A 22,078-nucleotide genomic window follows, 5' to 3' on the forward strand; every position below is an offset into this window, starting at 1 on the left:
TCACAGAGTTGTTCAGTGGCAGAGGCTCCAGGCCTCATTCTAGATGCCTGACCATATCACTCTGGCCTACAGCAGCCTCATTCCTCTGATCAAGGTGTCCCACAGTGCCCTTGACTCCCCTCGGGGACTCCTAGGAGGGCCTGGGGGAGGTGGGCCCACGTTCTCCGGAAGGCAGCAGCACCAGGCCCCTTTCAGGGTGCTAGTCCCTGCACCTCATATAAAGACCCCTATGTAAGGCAAATCTCAGGGTTTAGACCCAAGGCAATAACTTCTTTCTCACTGAACTGCTCAGCTTCCTTAGTTAGCAAAAGCCTGTCACCCTCCTCCTCTGCGTCATCTGCCAGGAGACAGCCATGGGCCCAGTTTCCCTCATCTGGGCCTAGTTCTGCTTCCCCTCCCTAGTTATACAGTGAATTGTTTTTATTCTTTGTCAAAGGTATTTGGTCCACTTATATCTATCTGTACTTTGACAGGCCATGCAGTGCAGTGGAAAGATCTCAAGCGCAGTCTATCATTTGAGCTTACAAAATGGGAGAATAGTCCCTGCCTGCCTATCTTGCAGAGTTCTCCCAAATGAGATGGTACGCACAAATGTACCTAACAAACTAGGGAGTGTGACGGATGACTTTTATGTAATAGGATTTATAGGATTTACAAAATAGGATTTTATAAAATAGGATTCTTTTTAAGAAAATATTTCCTTTTTGAAATATGTAAAATCTCAGTGTTTAGACTTGAAGCCTGAGGGACCCAGAGTCTTTTTTCAGAACTCATGCCTCAGTGTCCAAAACACCAAGTGCCGTCATTTGCCGGCTGGTGGAGAAGGGGCCACATTTATTCCTCCCTCTCACAGGTCTGTGCTGGAGGAGTGCTGGGGACGCTCTTTCTCTATCCCACCACCACTTTCCTGAGGGAAGACTGGATAATCTGATTGGTCAGAGGTTGAGAGTCATTGGACCCTGTGTCCCAGACGGGCTGGACTGCTGCGCATCAAGGGCAGGCCATTTTATCTTCCATTTGTGTTCTCACACATAGAGGCCTCATACAGTTTTTTGGTTACACGTTGGGTGGGTCTCCATTTTCCCCCTGTCTTGTCTATGCCTAGTATGAGGGAGGGCCAGCAATCTTGGTCTATGTAACTGAGTGAGTAAAAGGCTGTACATCCAGCCCATCTCTGGGAGCACACAGGGAACATGTAGGCATCTCCAACCTGCCTGCAGGCCACACAACACTCTCCAGTCTAGCCTGCATTGGAGGTTAGATGGTGTTTGCCTAGATTCACAAAGCATTGATGTGCTTCTCATTCGGCCACTGATACTTGGTGTTTATCCTCTACTAGTTGGAACTGTAACGGTGCCCCTGGACCCCAACACTACCTTTTAACAAATAAGTTATTTCACCTCTCTGAGCCTGTTTCCTTGTCCATGGTGAGGGTCACAGGGTAGCTGTGTGCAAGTTCTCAGCATGGGTGTTCTGTACGTGGGAGACAGGATTATGTACTTAGCATCCGGCTCACTGATTGTGCCCTTTCCCAGCTGGCTGATGGGAAGGGAAGTAGCAGGATCCTTAGAGGAGGCAACAGACAAGGGGAAAGATGATGGAAACCCTCTGAATTTCTATTTCTGGTTTTACATGCTGCTCTGGTCCTCTGAGGGCTCAAGACAAGAGCTTGGCTGTACAGAAGCAGACTGGGGTTGGGGGGGGCGGCATTGGGCAGGGAATAACTAATTAACTTTCGGGACCAGCAATGCCAAGTCCAGCTTTTGGCTATAGGAAGATTAAAGTTCAGGAGGGAGCAGCATTTCACAGAAATTTCTGAAATCCTTCAGATGAAAGAGGGATTTGACTTACTTTACGGCATCCCAGAAGGCCAATCTAAGACCACTAGCTGGGGGAGGTACTGAGGGAGCAGACTGCTCTCAACGGTAGGAAACGCTTCCTAAGATTCAGGCAGGAGATGTGTATTCTAGGCCTGGTGCAGCCATTCACGATTACCACAGGTGACTATAACCTGCATTCGTAGGGGCTTGGGGAGTTTATAAAGTGTTTTTATATCTGTTGCTTCATCCAGTCCTCTCAGCAGCTCTGAGAGGTTTTAGAGTTGAGAAGCTGAAGCTCAGAGAGTGGAAATCTTGCCCAAGTTCAGGCAGCTAGAAAAATGATGGAGCCAGACTCTCACCCGGGTCTTCTGACTGATTTCTCTCCACTTCTCCACAGTGTCTTCTCTGGACCTCAGTTTCTCTGTAAAATTAGGGGGTCAGACTCAATGCCCTCCCCGGCTCCTCCCTACTCTGACTTTTGGGTCTCTGACTGGCTGTCTTGTCTCTCCTGGGTATATCTGTATGTAAGAGAGCGAGGGAAGGAGAAGACAAAACTGCGGCTACAAACCTAACAGGGATCCCAGATATTGTGGGAGGGAGCAGCTCTGCTGTCAGGTTGGTCTGCAGGCATTAAAATAGGCTACACTCCCCCTGGGCTTGGAGGGTCCTGCCTTTGAAGGCTTACCTTCCGAGAGTCCTTCCGAGGCATCAAAATGTGACGCTTAGCCTTTACCATCTTCCTTCGAATTAAGTGGATTCCCAGCTGCTCCTGGAGGAAGCTTTTTAGCAGTGGAGGGACCCCTGGAGCCATGGTGGGAAAATAAGATTACTATTAGCTAACATTTTACTGGGGGCTTCTGTGTGCCAGGCACTGTTCATGTACATGTATAAACTTACTTAATTCTCGCACGAGCTCTAGGAGGTAGGTACCTATATTATGCCCATTTGACAGGTGAGGAAACTGAGGCACAGAGAGGTTAAGGAATTTGTCCAAGGCAATGAAGACAGTGTAGAGTAGAGATTAGAATACCCTAGTGTCACTCCAGGGCCCAGGATTCTAAAATGCCTCCAGCTGCTGCATCTTGGACAGTGGGTTCCAGTACTGACAGAGCATCTACTGTATTCAGCGTGCTCTGGGTGGGGAGGGCTCAGCAGTTCAGCCTCCCACTCCTCCCTAACTGGGAAGTGGGGAGTGAGGTCACAACAGACCTGTCCCACAAAGCAAAGTGTCATTATAGAGCCCATGCAGGATCTAGATAATTCTGTACTCCATTCCCAGCACTGCCTCTTTGTTGCTGTGTGACCTTGGGTAGATTGTGACCCTTTCTGATCCTCAGTTTCATCTACTGTGCACGGGGACAAAAATGCCCACTTCACAGGTTTGCTGTCAGGATGAGTTAGTGCAGAGCATGTGCTCAGAGGTCTCTGTTGTTTTCTACAGCCCCCAATGCACTATGAACCTTGTCCACCCACGACGCAGAGCAGGGCTTAGCCCTGAGGTAGGGATGAGGAGGCCCACATTGCTTCTTGGAGACTGGGTTCAGGGGGCAGGTTTGTGGGTACCATACCTCCTGTATGGGCCACCAGAGGGTTGTTATGAAAGATGAGCTTGCAGAGAGATGGGAAGAGAGCTACCGGCAGAATGGCATCTTCCTTTGCAATCTGTAAGGAATGCGGGAGAGCATCAGATCAACACCGCCCTCACCTCTGCCCAAATGCTTCAAGGCCCCACAATGCAGGGCTGCATGCTTGCTAGGTCTGGGGCGAGGGTGGGGCTGGAGGAGTTAGGCTGCTAGGGACAGGACTTACTGCTGGGCAGTGTCTTATCCTGCAGTTTCACCTGTTCACTCTCAGAATACCTTTGCCCCTCCTGTTCAAAATTCCACCATCTGTTTCACATTTGAAAGGTAAGAATTTTTTTCCCTTCTCCACACTGGATAAGCAGCTTATACCAAATATTAAGGATGCTGGTGACAAAATAATAAGAACAAATACATTTAGTACTTGTCTCCCAAGGAGGCTAGAAATTTGGCAAGGCATGGACTTTGACTTCAGGATACATTTTGTCTGACACTTCACCTTCCTCAGTGCAACCTCTACACACCCGGTCAGTCTGTCAACAGCACTGATAGTCTCTTTCACTAAAGCCTGTTCTGGGGAGGGATAGGGGACAGGAGGTCAGGGGGACACACGCATCTAAGGGATAAGCAGAGCCAGTGGGGTAAGGGAGACCTTGTGGCTGTCTGGGGCCCCGACGCCACACTACCCCTATGAGGCCAGCCTCTGAAGGGCAAGAAAAATACACAGTCCTTGTTGAGAAGAGTGGCTGGAACATCTGGGGACAACCTTGGGCAGGGTGTCTATTAGCAATGGAATAGTATCAGAGGGGCCAGGAGCTGGGCAGTGGCCTTTCGGATGCCTAGACACACTGAAAGGTATTGAGTCAGATTTGTGACCCACAGATAGCACTAAGGGCTGGGAGTGGGATGGTATTTCAATCTGACTTCCTCTGGAGCCACACTGGGTAGCAGTAGGTGCTCACGGGGCAATTACCTATTCATTTTCTTTCATTTTGGTTCCTTCAGTCAACAAATATTTACTGAATGACTACATGTACCAAGCACTGGGTTGGGACTGAGCAAAACAGATACAATTCCTATCCCCGAGGAACAGTACCTAGTGGGAAACAAGCACAGAAGAAACAGTAACACAAAGGAACATGAATTTACAACAGTGATTACTGCCACAAAAGAGAGGCGCATGAAGGACTAGGGTGATTTGACCTAGTCACAGAGGTAAGAGAAGGCGTCCCTGAGATCTGAAGGACGGGCAGGAGGTAATCAGTGAATGCAGCGGGGGACGTAGTATGTGTCAAAGAAATCTCTGGGTTAACCGAAGCCATTCCCTCTACTTTCTGGGCACACAGCTAGACTGTTTCTTCCTGCCTCCTAGGCAGCTAGATTTGGGCATATGACTCAGTTCTAGCCAATGCACCTGGGTGGAAGTGATAAATGCCGTTTCCAGGTACAGCCCATTCAAAACCTCCTGTAGGATCCTCTACATCTCTCACCACCCTCCCCTCACTCAATCATCTATCCACCAGTTGCATAGGATCCAATAAAGTACTCTTAAGGTCCCATGGGATGACAGAGCCATAGCCAGAAGGGACCTGGCTCTCTGAAGGATCATGTGGAAGGCCACCTACCAACCAGGAATATCCACAACAGATTTTGTAAAAGCAAGAAATAAACTTTTGTGTTCAGTCATTGACATTTTTAAGTTTGTCGCAGCAGCTAGTATTAAACTTACTCTAATGCAGAGAGGAAATGTTCCATACAAAGAGAAGAATGTGTGAAAGGTCTCACAGCAAAGAGGAGGAATGCCTGTTGGAAGGATTCAAAGAAGGCTAGTGTGACTAAAAGCAGAGGGAAAGGGTGGCTGGTGCAGAACGAGGCTGGGGGTGCAAGGATGGGCCAGACCAAAGATTAAACCCATGAGATGAAGTTTTAGAAATGTGAGGACCTAGGCTAGTGCTTCAGGAGGGGGATCCAGATGGTAGAGTAAGAGGATGTGGAGCTCAGCTGACCCCACAAACACATCAAAACCACATCTACATGCAGAACAGTTCTCATGGAAAACTAACTGGAAATTGGCAGAAGAACTCCTAAACGACCAAGGCTGCAAGAAAGATTCCCACGTAATCAGGTAGGACAGAAGGAAAGCACTTGGTCAGGACCTGTGCCCCGGGGAGGGGACTAAGAGGAAAAGGGAGATCGCATGGGTGGGGAGTGAGCGCGTTGAGCCACAGAGTGTCCCCGGAGGGGACGAGGGGTCCTGCAGGGAGGAGAAGTGCTGGGACAGATAGAAAGGCTGAGGAAGCCTAGACTCCACTTGGGAGGAGCGCACAGGTGCAGGCTCACCCCCAGACAGGGTGGAGAGAGGTTTGCCTAGCAGCTGCCGCCGCACCGCACCCCCCAATGCGAGCCGAGAGAACCCCCCCAGTGGCGCTCTTCCATGCCACAGCCTGGCACGGGATCTAGGGCAGTCAGGTCTTGGGAAAAGACTCCATCTAGGGTTGCAGAGGTGGCTCGGGGGGCCTGGGGTGTGGTCTAGGTGGGCGGTGGCAGCCACTGTCGCACTTACTCAAATAGCACTACAGAAGCAGCCCAACTTCCGACAGCTGCGCAGAGCTTCAATTCCTGAACCAAAACACTGTGATCCCCAGTCCCAGCCTAGGGAAGGCTCCAGCCCTGCCCACTCTATGCCACAACCTTGCACTGGATCTGGGCCAACCATAACGGGGAAAAGATGTGACCTTGGGCTGCAGCTGAGTGGAGCTGCAGACGCCTACACAGGAGGAGCACCGGACCTCTATAAGGGCACAAGCCCCGTGTACTTCAGCACTCCCTTCCTTCAGGGCAAGGCCCCAGTGTGGGGAGAAGGGAAACACACACTTAAAGGGAAAGGAGCCAGCTCAAGCTGGACCCTCAGGGCTTCTGCTCCATCAACTAGGCAGCAGGCCCCACCCCCGACAGAGTGACGGTGGCCACTGAGCAGAGGGGAAGTCCTGCCTCACACTCTGCTGGAGGCTCTAGCTAATCCAACACCAGCCACACCCTCATCTTAGTGGCCAGCACACCCTGAGGAAAGACGTGGCTGCCATCCACATCAGATCCAGCCATCACCCCAAAGACACTGGGTACACCCAGTCTACATATGGATGCTCCCACATAAAGACATCCATTCAAGACCGGGGATTGGCCAAGATGGTAGAGTAGAAAGACCCTAAGCTCACCCCCTCTCACAGGCACACCAAAATCACAACTATTTACGGAACAGCCATTGATGAAAAGGACCAGAAGCTAACAGAAATGGTCTTCTATGCCTAAGGATATAAAGGAGGAACCACAATGAGATGGGTAGGAGGGATGGAGTTGCAACATAGTCAAGTCCCATACCCTTGGGTGGGCAACCCACAAACAGGAGAAAAATGACAATTGCAGAGGTTCTCCCAAAGAAGTGAGAGGTCCAAGCCCTACACTGAGCTCCCCAGACCAGGGCTTCTGCACTGGGAAGATAAGCCTCCAGAGCATCTGGCTTTGAGGGCCAGCAGGGCTTACTTTAAAGAGTCCCAGAGGGCTGGGGGAGATAGAGACCCCACTCGTAAAGCACACGAATATCTCACACTCCAGGACCCAGGGCAGATGCAGTAATTTGGTATGAGCCTGGATGAGACCCATCTGCTGATCTTGAAGTCTCCTGGAGAAGCAGGATGCAACTGGAGCTCACCCTGGGGACCTACACAGTGGTGGCAGCCATCTGGGGAGCTCATTCTGCCATGTGGACACTGGTGCTGGCAAGCGCCATTTTAGAATCCTCCCTCTAGCTTATTAGTCCCAGGATGCAGTGATGCCCTGGTTCAACAGTCTGTAGACATCAGTACTGGGAGGCCTCAGGCCAGGCAACTAACTGGGAAAGGACACAGCCCTACCCACGAGCAGACAGGCTGCCTTAAGAACCCCTGAGCCCACAGCCACACCTGGACATGGCCCTGCCCACCAGAGGGCCCAGGACCTGGCCCCATACACCAAGGTGCAGGCACTAGACCTGAGGCACTGGGAACCAGCTGCACCTACCAGTGGACAGGCCCCAGCCCCATAATCCCTTGTACCCAGCCCCACCCTCCAAGGATCCTGCTCTAGCCTCAGCCCATTTTTACCCACCAGTGGGCAGAGAGCAGCCATAAGAAAACCGCAGCCCCCCCAGTCTGCAGACATGGCCTGCCCAATAGCAAGTCAGACCCTGCCCTGGGACCTGCTGGACCGTGGCCCTGCCCACCAGAGAACCTGGTCTAGCGTCAGACCCAGCTTTGCCCACCAGCAGGCAGACACCAGCCACAAGAAAACCACAGCCTTGCAGCCTGCAGAACCAGCCCACCCACTAGGAGGCCATATCCTGCCCTGGGAATGGCTGGGCCCTGGCCTGCCCACTAGCAGGCCGACATGCACTTCAGGATACCCCAGACCCCACAACCAACTGTGTTAGGAATCGGCCCACCCACCAGCAATCTGACACCACCTCTAGGACCTCTGCGCCCTGCAACCAGACCCCAGGAAACATCTCTGCCCACCAGTAGTCCAGGACTAGCCCCAGAACCTTCCTTCACCCACCAGTGGACACACAATAGACTGAGGTCTCCTGGACCCTGATTCTGCCCACCAGTAAGCTGAACCCAGGGCACCCCAAGGTTCTGCAGTCAGCCACCTCATGACTGGGTCCTATGAACCAGCGACAGGCAGCCTCCACAGAAGGCAGGGTCTGGCAATCAACAGGACCGGGGACCAATCAAGTCTAGCAGACCACCCACATGCTCACACACAGTCAGCCTGCCACAGAAGATCCACACAGCATACACAGCTCTGGTGATGAGAGGGTAGTGTACTGCTGGGACACACAGGACATCTCCTACAGAAGGACACTTCTCCAAAGCCGGGAAACAGAACCAACCTGCCAAATCCATAAAAATAAAAACAGCAACAGGCAAAATGAGGTGAAATAGGAACATGTTCCAGATGAAGGAACAAGCGAAAACCTCAGAAGAAAAACTAAGTGGAGATAGGCAATCTACCTGAGAAAGAGTTCAGGGTAATGATCATAAGGATGATAGAAGAACTTGGACAAAGAATGGATGCACAGAGAGAGAAGTTAGAAGTTTTTAAACAAAGAATTAGAAAATATAAAGAATAAACAAAGATGAAGAATGCAATAACTGAAATGAAAACACTATGAGGAATCAATAGTAGACTATATAACACAGAGGAAGAGATCAGTGAGCTGGAAGACAGAGTAGTGGAAATCACTGCCACTGAATAGAAAAAAAGACAAAGAAATGAAAAGAAATGAGGACAGTTAGAGGCCTCTGGGACCACATCAAGTGCACAAATATCTGCACTATAGGGGTCTCAGAAAGAGAAGAGAAAGAGGCTGAGAACAACTGAAGACATAATAGCTGAAAACTTGCCTCACTGGGAAAGGAAACAGACATCCAAGTTCAGGAAGCACAGAGAGTCCCATACAGGATTAACTCAAAAGAGGAATACATCAAGACACATTGTAACTAAAATGACAACAATTAAAGAGAATACAAGCAGCAGCAAGGAAACTCCTATAAAGCTATCAGCTGATTTTTCATCAGAAAATCTGCAGGCCAGAGTTCAGAGTAAAGATTGTAAACGTGATCAAAGAACTTGGGAGGACAATGGATGCACAGAGGGAGAAGTTAGTTTTTTTAAAAAAGAGAAAATATAAAGAACAATCAAACAGAGGTGAAGAATACAATAACTGAAATGAAAAATACACTAGAAGGAATCAATAGTGGTACGGAAGAACAGATCACTAGAATTTGAAATTGAGATCAGCAACTTAATACAATCACACACACACACACACACATATATATATATATATATATATATATATATATATATACATCTACATATATATAGAGAGGCAGAGGGAGAGGGAGAGAGACTGCTATACAAAAACTTCATGGTAACCACAAACCAAAACCTGTAATAGATATACACACAAAAAAGAAAAAGGAATTCAACATAAAACTAAAGATGGTCATCAAATCACAAGAGAGCAAAAGAAGAAAGGGAAAAAAAGACCTATGGAAACAAAAAACAATTAACAGAATGGCAGTAAGAACATACGTATCAATAATTACCTTAAATGTAAATGGGCTAAATGCTCCAACCAAAAGACAACGAGTGGCTAAATGGTTAAAAAAACAAGACCTGTATATATGCTGCCTATAAGAGACTTACATTAGATCTAGAGACACATGCAAACTGAAAGTGAGGGGATGGAAAAAGGTATTCCATGCACATGGAAATCAAAAGAAAGCTGGAGTAGCAATACTCATATAGACAAAATAGACTTTAAAATAAAGACTGTTACAAGAGACAAAGAAGGACACTACATAATGATCAAGGGATCAATCCAAGAATATATAACAATTGTAAATATATATGCATGCAACATAGGAGCACACCAGTGTATAAGGTAAATGCTAATAGCCATAAAAGGAGAAATCGATAGTAACACAATAATAGTGGGGGACTTTAACACCCCACGTACATCAATGGACAGATCATCCAGATAGAAAATCAATAAGGAAACACAGGCCTTAAATAACACATTAGATCACATTGACTTAATTGATATTTATGGAACATTCCATCTGAAAGCAGCAGAATACACATTCTTCTCAAGTGCACATGGAACATTCTCCAAGACAGATCACATGCTGGGCCACAAAGCAAGCCATGGTAAATTTAAGAAAACTGAAATCTTATCAAGCATCTTTTCCGACCACAACGCTGAGATTAGAAATCAACTACAAGAAAAAAAAACTGTAAAAAACACAAACACTTGGAGGATAAATAGTATGCTACTAAACAACCAATGGATCACTGAAGAAATCAAAGGTGAAATTAAAAAAATACCTAGAGACAAATGAAAATGAAAACACGACAATCCAAAACGTATGGGACTCAGCAAAAGCAGTTAGAAAAGGAAAGTTTATGGCAGTACAGTGTTACCTCAGGAAATAAGAAAAAATCTCAAACAACCCAAACTTACACCTAAAACAACTAGAGAAAGAAGAACAAACAAAACCCAAAGTTAGTAGAAGGAAAGAAATCATAAAAATCAGAGCAGAAATAAATGAAACAGAAATGAAGAAAACAATAGAAAAGATCAATGAAACTAAAAGTTGGTTCTTTGAAAAGAAAAACAAAATTAATAAAACTTTAGCCAGACTCATCAAAGAAGGAAGGGAGGGGACTCAAATCAATAAAATCAGAAATGAAAAAGAAGTTACAACTGACACCACAGAAATACAAAGGATCATAAGAGACTACTACAATAAACTACGTGACAATAAAATGGACAACCTAGAAGAAATGGACAAATTCCTAGAAAAGTACAATCTTCCAAGAGTGAACCAGTAAGAAATACAAAATATGAACAGACCAATTACCAGTACTGAAATTAAAACTGTGATTTTAAAAAGTCCAACAAACAAAAGTCCAGGACCAGATGGCTTCACAGGCAAATTCTATCAAACATTTAGAGAAGAGTTAACACCAATCCTATGAAACTATTCCAAAATATTGCAGAGGAAGGAACACTCCCAAACTCATTCTGTGAGTTCACCATCACCCTGATACCAAAACCACACAAAGATATGACAAAAAAAGAAAATTACAGGCCAATACCACTGATGAACAGAGATGAAAAAATCCTTAACAAAATACTAGCAATCCAAATCCAACAATAAAAGGATCATACACCATGATCAAGTGGGATTTATCCCAGGGATGCAAGGATTCTTCAATATACACAAATCAATCAGTGTGATACACCACATCAACAGATTGAAGAATAAAAACCATATGACCATCTCAATAGATGCAGAAAAAGCTTTTGACAAAATTCAACACCCATTTATGATAAAAACTCTCCAGAAAGTGGGCATAGTGGGACTGTACCTCAACATAATAAAGGCCATATATGACAAACCCACAGCTAACATCATACTCGAAGGTGAAAAGCTGAAAGCATTTCTTCTAAGATCAGGAACAAGACAAGGATGTCCACTCTAGCCACTTTTATTCAACATAGTTTTGGAAGTCCTAGCTACGACAGTCAGAGATGAAAAGAAATAAAGGGAATCCAAATTGGAAAGGAAGAAGTAAAACTGTCACCATTTGCAGCTGATGCAATAGTACATACAGAAAATCCTAAAGACACCACCAGAAAACTACTAGCGCTCATCACTGAATTCAGTAAAGTTGCAGGATATAAAATCAACATACAGAAATCTGTTCCATTCCTACACATTAACAATGAACTATCATAAAGAGAAATTAATGAAACAATCCCATTTACCATCACATCAAAAAGAATAAAATATCTAGGAATAAACCTACCTAAGGAGGCAAAAGAACTGTATTCGGAAAAGTATAAGACACTGATGAAAGAAAAAGAAGACGACAAACAGATGGAAAGATATACCGTGTTCTTGGATTAGAAGAATCAATATTGTTAAAATGACCATACTACCAAAGGCAATCTACAGATTCAATGCAATCCCTATCAAGCTATCAATGGACACGGGGCGGGGGGGGGGAAGGGGAAGCTGGGACGAAGTGAGAGAGTAGCATTGACATATATACACTACCAATTGTACAGTGGATGGCTAGTGGGAAGCTGCTGCATAGCCCAGGGAGATCAGCTTGATGCCTTCTGATGACCTAGAGGGGTGGGATAGGGAGGGTGGGAGGGAGACTCAAGAGGGAGGGGATATAGGGATATATGTATACATATAGCTGATTCACTGTGTTGTACAGCAGAAACTAACACAACATTGTAAAGCAATTAAACTCCAATAAGGATATTAAAATTCAAAAAAATATGAACGGCATTTTTCAAAGAACCAGAACAAACTATATTAAAATTTGTATTGAAACACAAAAGAACCCAAATAGTCAAAACAATCTTGATAAAGAATAACAGATCTGGACGAATCATGCTCCCTGACTTCAGACTATATTACAAAGCTACAATGTAATCAAAACATTATGGTACTGGCATAAAAAGAGACATCAATGCAACAGTAGAGAGAGTCCAGAAAAAAAAATGCACTTATGATCAATTAATCTATGACAAAGGAGGCAAGAATATACAATGGAGAAACGATAATCTCTTCAAATAAGAGGTACTGGGAAAACTGGACAGCTAATTTAAAAGAATGAAGTTAAAACGTTCGCGAACACCATATACAAAAATAAAGTCAAAATGGATTAAAGACCTAAATGTAAGACTGGATACTGTAATACTTTTAGAGGAAAACAAAGGCAGAACAGTCTTTGACATAAATCATAGCAATATTTTTTTGGATCTGTTTCCTAAACCAAAGGAAATAAATGCAAAAATAAACAAATGGAACCTAATTAAACCTAAAAGTTTTTGCACAGCAATAGAAGCCATTGAAAAAAGGAAAAGACAACCTCCTGAGTAGGAGAAAATGATATGACCAATAAGGGATTAATATCCAATATATATATAAATAGCTCATACAACTCAACATCAAAAAAACCAAACAGCCTGATTAAAAAATGGGCAGAAGAACTGAAGACATTTTTCTAAAGAGCAAATGCAGATGGCCAACAGGCCCATGAAAAGATGCTGAACACTGCTAATCATTAGGGAAATGCAAATCAAAACCACAATGAGATATCACCTCAAACCTCTCAGAATGGCTATCATCAAAAAGAACACAAATATAACAATTGTTGGAGAGGATGTGGAGAAAAGACAACCCTCATGCACTGTTGGCGGGAATGTAAACTGTACAGCCACTGTGGAAAACAGTATGGAGGTTTCTCAAGAAACTTAAAATAGAACTACCATTGACCAAGCAATTCTACTCCTGGGTAAATATCTGAAAAAAACAAAAGCACTTATTTGAAAAGGTACATGCATCCCAGTGTTCATAGCAGCATTGTTTACAACTGGCAAGACATGGAAGCAACCTAAGTGACCATCAACAGATGAATGGATAAAGAAGACGTGGTATACACACACACACACACACACACACACACACACACAATGGACTAATACTCAGCCATAAAAACGAATGAAATCTTGCCATTTGCAGCAACATGGATGGACTTGGAGGGTATTATTTTAAGTGAAGTAAGTCAGAGAAAGACAAATGCTGTATGATATCACTTAGTTGTGGAATCTAAAAAATACAGGAAACTAGTGAATATAATAAGAAAGAAGCAGACTTACAGATATAGAAAACAAACTAGTGGTGACCAATGGGGAAAGGGAAGGGGGAAGGGGCAATATAGGCGTAGAGAAGAAAGATGTACAAACTATTAGGTATAAAACAAGTTCCAAGGATATACTGTACAACACGGGGAATATAGACATTACTTTATAGTAATTATAAATGGAGTACAACCTTTAAAAACTATGAATCACTGTATTGTACATCTCTAACATATAATATTGTACAGCAACTATATTTCAATTAAAAAAATTTTTTAATCACATCCAAAAATACCTAGGAATAAACTTATCCAAGGAAGTGAAAACCTCTATTTGGAAAACTGTAAAACATGGATGAAGGAAATTAAAGATGATTCAATGAAATGGAAAGATATCCCATGCTGGAGGATAGGAAGATTTTAGTATTGTTAAAATGGCCATACTACCCAAAGCAATCTACATATTTAATGCAATCCCTATCAAAATACCCATTACTTTTTCCAGAGAACTAGAAGAAATAATACTAAAATACACAAAAGACCCAGAATTGCCAAAGCAGTCCCGAGGAAAAGAACAAAGCTGGAGGTATAACCCTCCCAGACTTCAGACTATACTATAAAGCTATATAGTAATCAAAAACAGCATGGTGTTGACACAAAAACAGACACATACATCAATGGAACAGAATAAAAAACTGAGAAATAAAGCCACACACCTACGGTCAATTAATCTATGACAAAGGAGGCAAGAATATAAATGGAAAAAAGACAGTCTCCTCAGTAAGTGGTGCTGGGAAAACTGGACAGCTACATGTAAAAAATATATATATATATTAGAACATTCTCTTGGGAACTCCCTGGCAGTCCAGTGTTTAGGACTCCATGCTTTCACTGCCAAGAGCCCAGGTTCAATCCCTGGTCAGGGAACTAAGATCCCGCAAACTGCGCAGCGCAGCCAAAAAAAGAACATTCTCTTACACCATATACAAAACTAAACTCAAAATGGTTTAATCACCTAAATGTAAGACCTGAAATCATAAAAGTCCTAGAAGAGAACATAGGCCAAACACTCTTTGACATAAATTATAGCAATATTTTTTTGCATCACTTTCCTAAGGCAAAAGAAATAAGAGCAAAAATAAACAGATGGGACCTAATAAAACTTAAAAGCTTCTGCATAGCAAAGGAAACCACTGACAAAGCAAAAAGGCAATCTGTGGAATGGGGGAAAATATTTGCAAATGATTCAACTAACAAGGGGTTAATATCTAAAACATACAAACAGCTCATACAACTCATTATCAAAAAACCCCAAATAATCCAATTGAAAACTGGGCAGAAGATTTGAATAGATATTTTTCCAAAGACATACAGATGGCCAACAGTCACATGAAATATGCTCAACATCTCTAATAGAGTAATGCAAATCAAAACAATGAGATATCACCTTACATCTGTCAGAATGGCTATCATCAAAAAGTCTACCATGGGACTTCCCTGGTGGCGCAGTGGTTAAGAATCTGCCTGCCAATGCAGGGGACGTAGGTTCAAGCCTGGTCTGGGAAGACCCCACATGCTGCAGAGCAACTAAGCCCGTGCACCGCAACTACTAAGCCTGTGCTCTAGAGCCAGTGAGCCACAACTACTGAAGCCTGCATGCCTAGAGCCCATGCTCTGCAACAAGAGAAGCCACCACTATGAGAAGCCCGTGCACCACAACGAACAGTAGCCCCTGCTCACTGCAACTAGAGAAAGCCTGCGTGCAGCAACGAAGACCCAACACAGCCATAAATAAATAAATAAATAAATAAATAAATAAATAAATAAATAAATAAAAATTTACAAATATTAAAAAAAAGTCTACCAATAACAAATGTTGGAGAAGATGTGGAGAAAAGGGAACCCTCGTATACTATTGGTGGGAATGTAAACTGGTGGTATTACTCAGCTATAAAGAAAATGAAATAATGCCATTTGCAGCAACATGGATAGACCTAGAAAATATTACATTTAGTGAAATAAGTTAGAGAAAGACAAATGCTGTATGATATCACTTATACTGGAATCTAAACAATAATATAAATGAATGTATATACAAAACAGAAACAGACTCACAGAAAACAAACTTGTGGTTACCAAAGAAGAGAGTGAAGCAGGACAAATTAGGGGTATGGGATTAAGAAATATAAACTATTATATATAAAATAGATAAGCAACAAGGATATACTGTATAGCACAGGGAATTATACTCAGTCTTGTAATAACCTATAATGGAATATAACCTGCAAAAATATTGAATCACTATGCTATACACCTGAAACTAACACAATATTGTAAATCAACTATAATTCCATAAAAAACAGAAATATGGAGACTTAAATTTGACAGGACTTGGATTAGATATGGGTGGGGAGGAGGGATGTACAGGAGAGAGAAGTATCAAAGATGACAACCAGGTTTTGGCTCAAGTACCTGAACGGAGTCAATAGCTCAAGTAACTCAGCTATTGACAACGATATGGAATCATGGAAGAACATCCATTTTTGAATTGATAAGATCATTAATTCACTTTGGATATGTGTTTTTGGAGGTGCCTTTTAGACCTCCAAGTAGAAATTCAAGTAGACAGTAGATACACTGGTCTCAGGTATAAAGGATTTATAAGTTTGTGAGGCATTGGTCATGGGCAATGGGTATGTGAAACCAGCCTCGGGAGAAAACACAGAGTAAGAGGAGAAAAGGGACTCAAAGTAGGCCTTGAAGGACTTTCACATTTGATCATCTAGACCAGAGATCAGCAAACCTTTTCTGTCAGAGGCCAGATAAATGTTTTAGGCTTTGCAGGCCATATGGTCTCTGTTGCAACTATTCAACTTTGCTGTTGTAGCACAAAAGCAGCCATAGACAATTCATAAGTAAGTTTTCCAACAAAACTTTATTTATGGACTCTGAAATTTGAATTTCACATAATTTTCATGGGTCATGAAGTATTATTCTTCTTTTGATTTTTTCAACCATTTAAAAATGTAAGTATCACTCTTAGCCAAAGAATATACAAAAACCAGGGTCAGCAGATATAGCCTGTTGGCCAAAATCTGGGTCCCTGTCTGTTTAATAAGGCTTCATTAGAACACTGACATGCTCATTCACTTATGTATTGCCTTTTGTGCTACAAGGGCAGAGTTGACTAGTTGTGACAGAGTAATATATTTACTATCTGTCTCTTTTACAGAAAAAGTTTTGCTGACTTCTTATCTAGACTGTAGAAAAAGAGGGAAGAAAGATGAATCTACAAAGAAACCTAATATGTGTTGATAAATGACTATATAATGATGGTTAAAGAGGGTGCAGAGTCACTTTTGTGCAAATCAAGTAGTCAAGAAGCAGTCACCACAAAATGGGAGATGGAGAATTTAATTTTCTCAGGATGCAAAATTACATCCATCCAAATCAGGTAGCTAAAAAGTTGAAGAAGGTTACAATTAAAACTGGTGAAGGGACTTCCCTCATGGCGAAGTGGTTAAGAATCCGCCTGCCAATGCAGGGGACATGGGTTCGAGCCCTGGTCCGGGAAGATCCCACATGCCGCGGAGCAGCTAAGCCCGTGCGCCAAAGCCTGTGCACCACAACTACTGAACCTGCACTCTAGAGCCCGTGAGCCACAACTACTGAGCCCGCGTGCCACAACTACTGAAACCTACACGCCTAGAGCCCGTGCTCCACAACAAGAGAAGAAGCCACCGCAGTGAAAAGCCCGCGCACCGCAACGAAGAGTAGCCCCCACTCACCGCAACTACCGCACGCAGCAAGGAAGACCCAACGCAGCCAAAAATATAAATAAATAAATTTATTAAAAAAAATACTGGTGGAAAGTTGAACAATACCCAGGGCACGTGTGCCATATTTTCTGTGAAATTAAGTCCCAGCTGAAAGATATAGGCTTAGGATTCTGGCTGATTATTGTAAGCAGAATTTGACCATCAGGTTAGCTTGTTCCTTATAAGGTGAGTTTAATGCCCCTGGAAATAAATTCAGATTCCAATGACACCTTGAAATTTCTGCCCAATTTTTCATTGGGTTAGGGTAATATAACTTAATAGTCAAACTTATGAAGTAAGTAAATATTAGTTAAAGGTGGAGTCAAAGTGATTATTTTACTTTTGGCACAAAACTTACTAGATTTCTAAGTGAATATTCTAGATGTATATAAATTCTGTTTGAAGGCATAACTGGTTTTAAAATTTTTAACTTTAATAAATTGAATATTAATTTCAACACAGGTTGCCTGAGTACTCCTTGACATGATCAGAACATCACTCATTCATCTCACAAACATACTGAGCACCTAACATGTATCAGGTGCTATTTGAAAAGATGATGAAATAGTTGTAAGCAAAACAAAGTCACAGCTCGCAAAAGAACCTACATTCTGGCAGTAGACAACTGATCACAGACAAAAAGATATATGTAAGGGGGTAACTCTCATAAAGAAAAATGTTTAAAAACTCAAGTGAAATGTAGAAAACAGGAAAGACTGCTGCTCACCTCCTAACAACAATATAAAAACTGAATAACCTACACCTGCACAACTTTTCTTGAGTGCAACAGAGAGCTAAGGTCTCAGGGCAATCAAGTGGCCTGAAATATAAGGAAAGTAGGGCACCTCCAAGGAGGGATGGGACACGGACCCTGGCTCACCTGTGGCAGAACGTGGGAGGAAAAGATGATGAGTGGCATTTAAGTATTTAAGAAGTCAGCTAAAATTTTTAATGAACTGCTAAAGGCCAAGTGTGGGCTACAGTAGGAGAATAGAACTCCTGAGAGCTGCAGACACAAGGGGAATTCACGCCCACTTGTAGGCAAAAGACTGGACACAGTGAGGGAGACTGGAGAAAGCCTTCCTTGGGGTGTAGGTCTGGAGGAGGAGAGCAGCTGCCACTGTAGGAAAGGCAGGAAGCCCTGCCAACCCTGCTCCCTAGTGAACAAAAGCCTGAAGCTGCTGAGGAAGGTCAACAAACCCTGTTGGGCCCAGGGCCCTGCATCTGGGGAGGGAAAAAATTAAAACCTGCTACTCCTGTGGTAGGGGAGGAATTCAACCTGGCCCATTTCATTAGAAGTCGCCTACTGCTGGGACAGGGGTAGGACCCCTGAGAAGGGTACATCCTTGAGACACAGGAACCCAGGGCCTACTTAAGACAGGGGTTGGGCCCTCCCACTGGTACCCTACCATCAGACTAGCAAGCACTAACTAACAAGTGAAAGCAGTCACTGCTGGGGGAGGAACAAGAGTGTGGAGATAAACCCTCTGAGGTGTAGGAACACAGAAAAGGCTGCAAGATGAGGATAGAGCAGGAATGCTGAGAAAATGCTCCAGCATCCCAGCAAGAACCAACTATATGCTGTCTCAGTGAGATACACTTTAAATACAAAGTTATAAATAGGTTGAAAGTAAAAGGAAAGAACGATACACCATGCAAACAGTAAGCATAAGAGAGCTGTCCATCTATACTAAAATCAGACAAAATAGACATTAAAACAAGGAGTATTATTAGAGGCAAAGGAAGACAAGTCATAATAACAAAAGGATAAACACATCAAATAGATATAAAAATTCTAAATGAAAATGTACCCAAGGGTAGAGCTTCAAAATACATGCAGCAAAAACTGACAGAACTAAAGGGAGAAATAAATCCACAATCATGGCTGGAGATTTTAGCATACTGCTCTCAATAATTAATAGAACACATAGAACAATAGTACATAAAAGATCTGAGTGACACCACCAACCACCTTAACTTAGTTGATATTTATAGAACACTATCCCCCAAAACTGCAGAATATACATTTTTTTCTAAGTGCACAGAGAGTGTTCACCAAGCTAGAATATAGGATGGACCATAAAATAAGTTTAAATAAATTTCAGAAGAATGAAATCTTACAGATTATGTTATCTGGCCACAATAGAATTAAATTAGAACTCAACAAATGTAAGTTATCTAGAAGATCCCCATATATTTGGAAATAAAACAACTCACTTCTAAACAACCCAAAGTCAAAGAAGAAATCATAAAAAAATATAAATATTTTAATTGAATGAAAATCATGACACAATTTGTAGGATGCAGCTCCAACAGTGCTTAAAGAAGATATTTATAGCTGTACATGCTTATATTAAAAAGAAGAAAGGTCTAAATCAATGATCTAATATTATACTATTTATGAATCTAGAAAAAGAAGAGCCAATTAAGCTCATTGTGAGTAGGACAGAAATAAAGTTATGAGCAGAAATCAATGAAATGGAAAACAGACTACAGAGAAATCCAAAGAAACCAGCACCTAGCTTAGTGTTTTTTTGTTTTTTTTTAAGTCCATAAAAGGGATAACTTCTAACTACTTTGGATCAATAAAAGACACAACTTACCAGTTTCAAGAATGAAAGGAGGGGGCTTCCCTGGTGGCACAGTGGTTAGGAATCCGCCTGCCAGTGCAGGAGACATGGGTTCGAGCCCTGGTCCGGGAGGATCCCACATGCCATGGAGCAGCTGAGCCCGTGTGCCACAGCTACTGAGCCTGTGCTCTAGAGCCCACAAGCCACAACTACTGAGCCCGTGTGCCGCAGCTACTGAGGCCCGTGTGCCTGGGGCCCGTGCTCTGCAGCAGGAGAGGCCACCACAATGAGAGGCCTGTGCACCACAGTGAAGAGTAGCCCCCATTCGCCCCAACTAGAGAAAAGCCCGCGCGCAGCAACGAAAACCCAACACAGCCAAAAATAAATAAATAAATTAAAAAAAAAAAAGAATGAAAGGAGGACCCATAATACATCTATGATCCACTGATTTTCAACAAGGGTGAGCAGACCACTCAATGGGGAAAGAACAGTCTTTCCAATAATGGTGTTGAAGGACTTCCCTGGTGGTGCAGTGGTTAAGAATCTGCCTGCCAATGCAGGGGACATGGGTTTGAGCCCTGGTCCGGGAAGATCACACATGCTGTGGAGCAACTAAGCCCGTGCGCCACAACTACTGAGCCTGCGCTCTAGAGCCCGCGAGCCACAACTACTGAAGCCCGCGTGCCTAGAGCCCATGCTCCACAACAAGAGAAGCCACCACAATGAGAAGCCTGCGCACCAAAACAAAGAGTAGCCCCCGCTAGCTGCCACTAGAGAAAGCCCGTGCACAGCAACGAAGATCCAATGCAGCCAAATATAAATAAATAAATTTATTTAAAAAAATAAATGGTTTTGAGAAAACTGCATATCCACATACAAAAGAATGAAGCCGGACCCCTATCTCGCACCATATATAAAGATTAACTCAAAATGGATCAAAGACCTGGGCTTCCCTGGTGGCGCAGTGGTTGGGAGTCCGCCTGCTGATGCAGGGGACGTGGGTTCATGCTCAGGTCCGGGAGGATCCCACATGCCGTGGAGCGGCTGGGCCCGTGAGCCATGGCCACTGGGCCTGTGCGTCTGGAGCCTGTGCTCTGTAGCGGGAAAGGCCACAGCAGTGAGAGGCCCGCGTACCGCAAAAAAAAAAAAAAAAAAAAAAAAAAGGATCAAAGACCTAAATGTTACAGCTAAAATTATAACTCTTAGAAGAAAACACCCAGGAAGGTTGGCTGTACTAACCACTTGCCTCAGAAGGAATGTAAGCAGAGTACCTTAAAAGTTGCCTGCATTTCACACCTGAGTAGGGCTCAATTAGTGGGGTTTACTGGAAGTTTTATAGGACATAGCTGTTGGAAAAATATGTTAACATAAAACATGTTAAGGGGGGGCTTCCCTGGTGGCACAGTGGTTAAGAATCCACCTGCCAATGTAGGGGACACGGGTTTGAGCCCTGGTCCAGGAAGATTCCACATGCCGTGGAGCAGCTAAGCCCGCGAGCCACAACTACTGAGCCCATGCGCCACAACTACCAAAGCCCGTGCACCTAGAGCCCATGCTCAACAAGAGAAGTCCACCCACCGCAACGAAGAGTAGCCCCCACTTGCCGCAACTAAAAGAAAGCCCGTGTGCAGCAACGACGACCCAACACAGCCATAAATAAATAAATTAATTAATTAAAAAACAAAAACATGTTAAGGAAACACATGTTAAATCTGTCCCATGGACTTTACATCTGCTGCTCCCTTAGGCTAGAACATTTCTCACTTCACTCTACCCTCAGTCTTCACCTCAATAAACTCACTGATTCCCATCTCAGCTTAAACACCACTCTGCAGAGAACCTTCCCTGATCCCAAATATTAGGTAAGACCCCCTGCCCTGTCACATACTTCATAGCACTGTGAATGTCTTCATGACACTGAGCAGTCTTATATTATAATTATTTGTCCAGTATCAGTCTTCAGATTCAGAGGCTGAATCTTTCTTTGCACACCTGTATCCCCAGTGCCTGGCACAGAGCCT

The 22,078-nt window shown here is 43.5% G+C and overlaps 1 protein-coding gene across 4 annotated transcripts in view; it reads right to left on the reverse strand.

Moving 5' to 3' along the window:
• Positions 1-22,078, reverse strand: part of XRRA1 (X-ray radiation resistance associated 1) — a 102,973-nt gene that overhangs the window by 8,182 nt on the left and 72,713 nt on the right. For all 4 annotated transcript variants that reach the window (XM_079930157.1, XM_079930158.1, XM_079930155.1 and 1 more), the window contains 2 exons: positions 3,389-3,482; positions 2,506-2,621 (listed from right to left, as the gene is read on the reverse strand). In XM_079930157.1, the coding sequence (XP_079786283.1) occupies positions 2,506-2,621; positions 3,389-3,482 (210 nt within the window). The remainder of the gene's footprint in view (positions 1-2,505; positions 2,622-3,388; positions 3,483-22,078) is intronic.

This window comes from Stenella coeruleoalba (genome assembly GCF_951394435.1).
Source record: "Stenella coeruleoalba genome assembly, chromosome: 8".
Taxonomy (NCBI): Eukaryota; Metazoa; Chordata; class Mammalia; order Artiodactyla; family Delphinidae; genus Stenella; species Stenella coeruleoalba.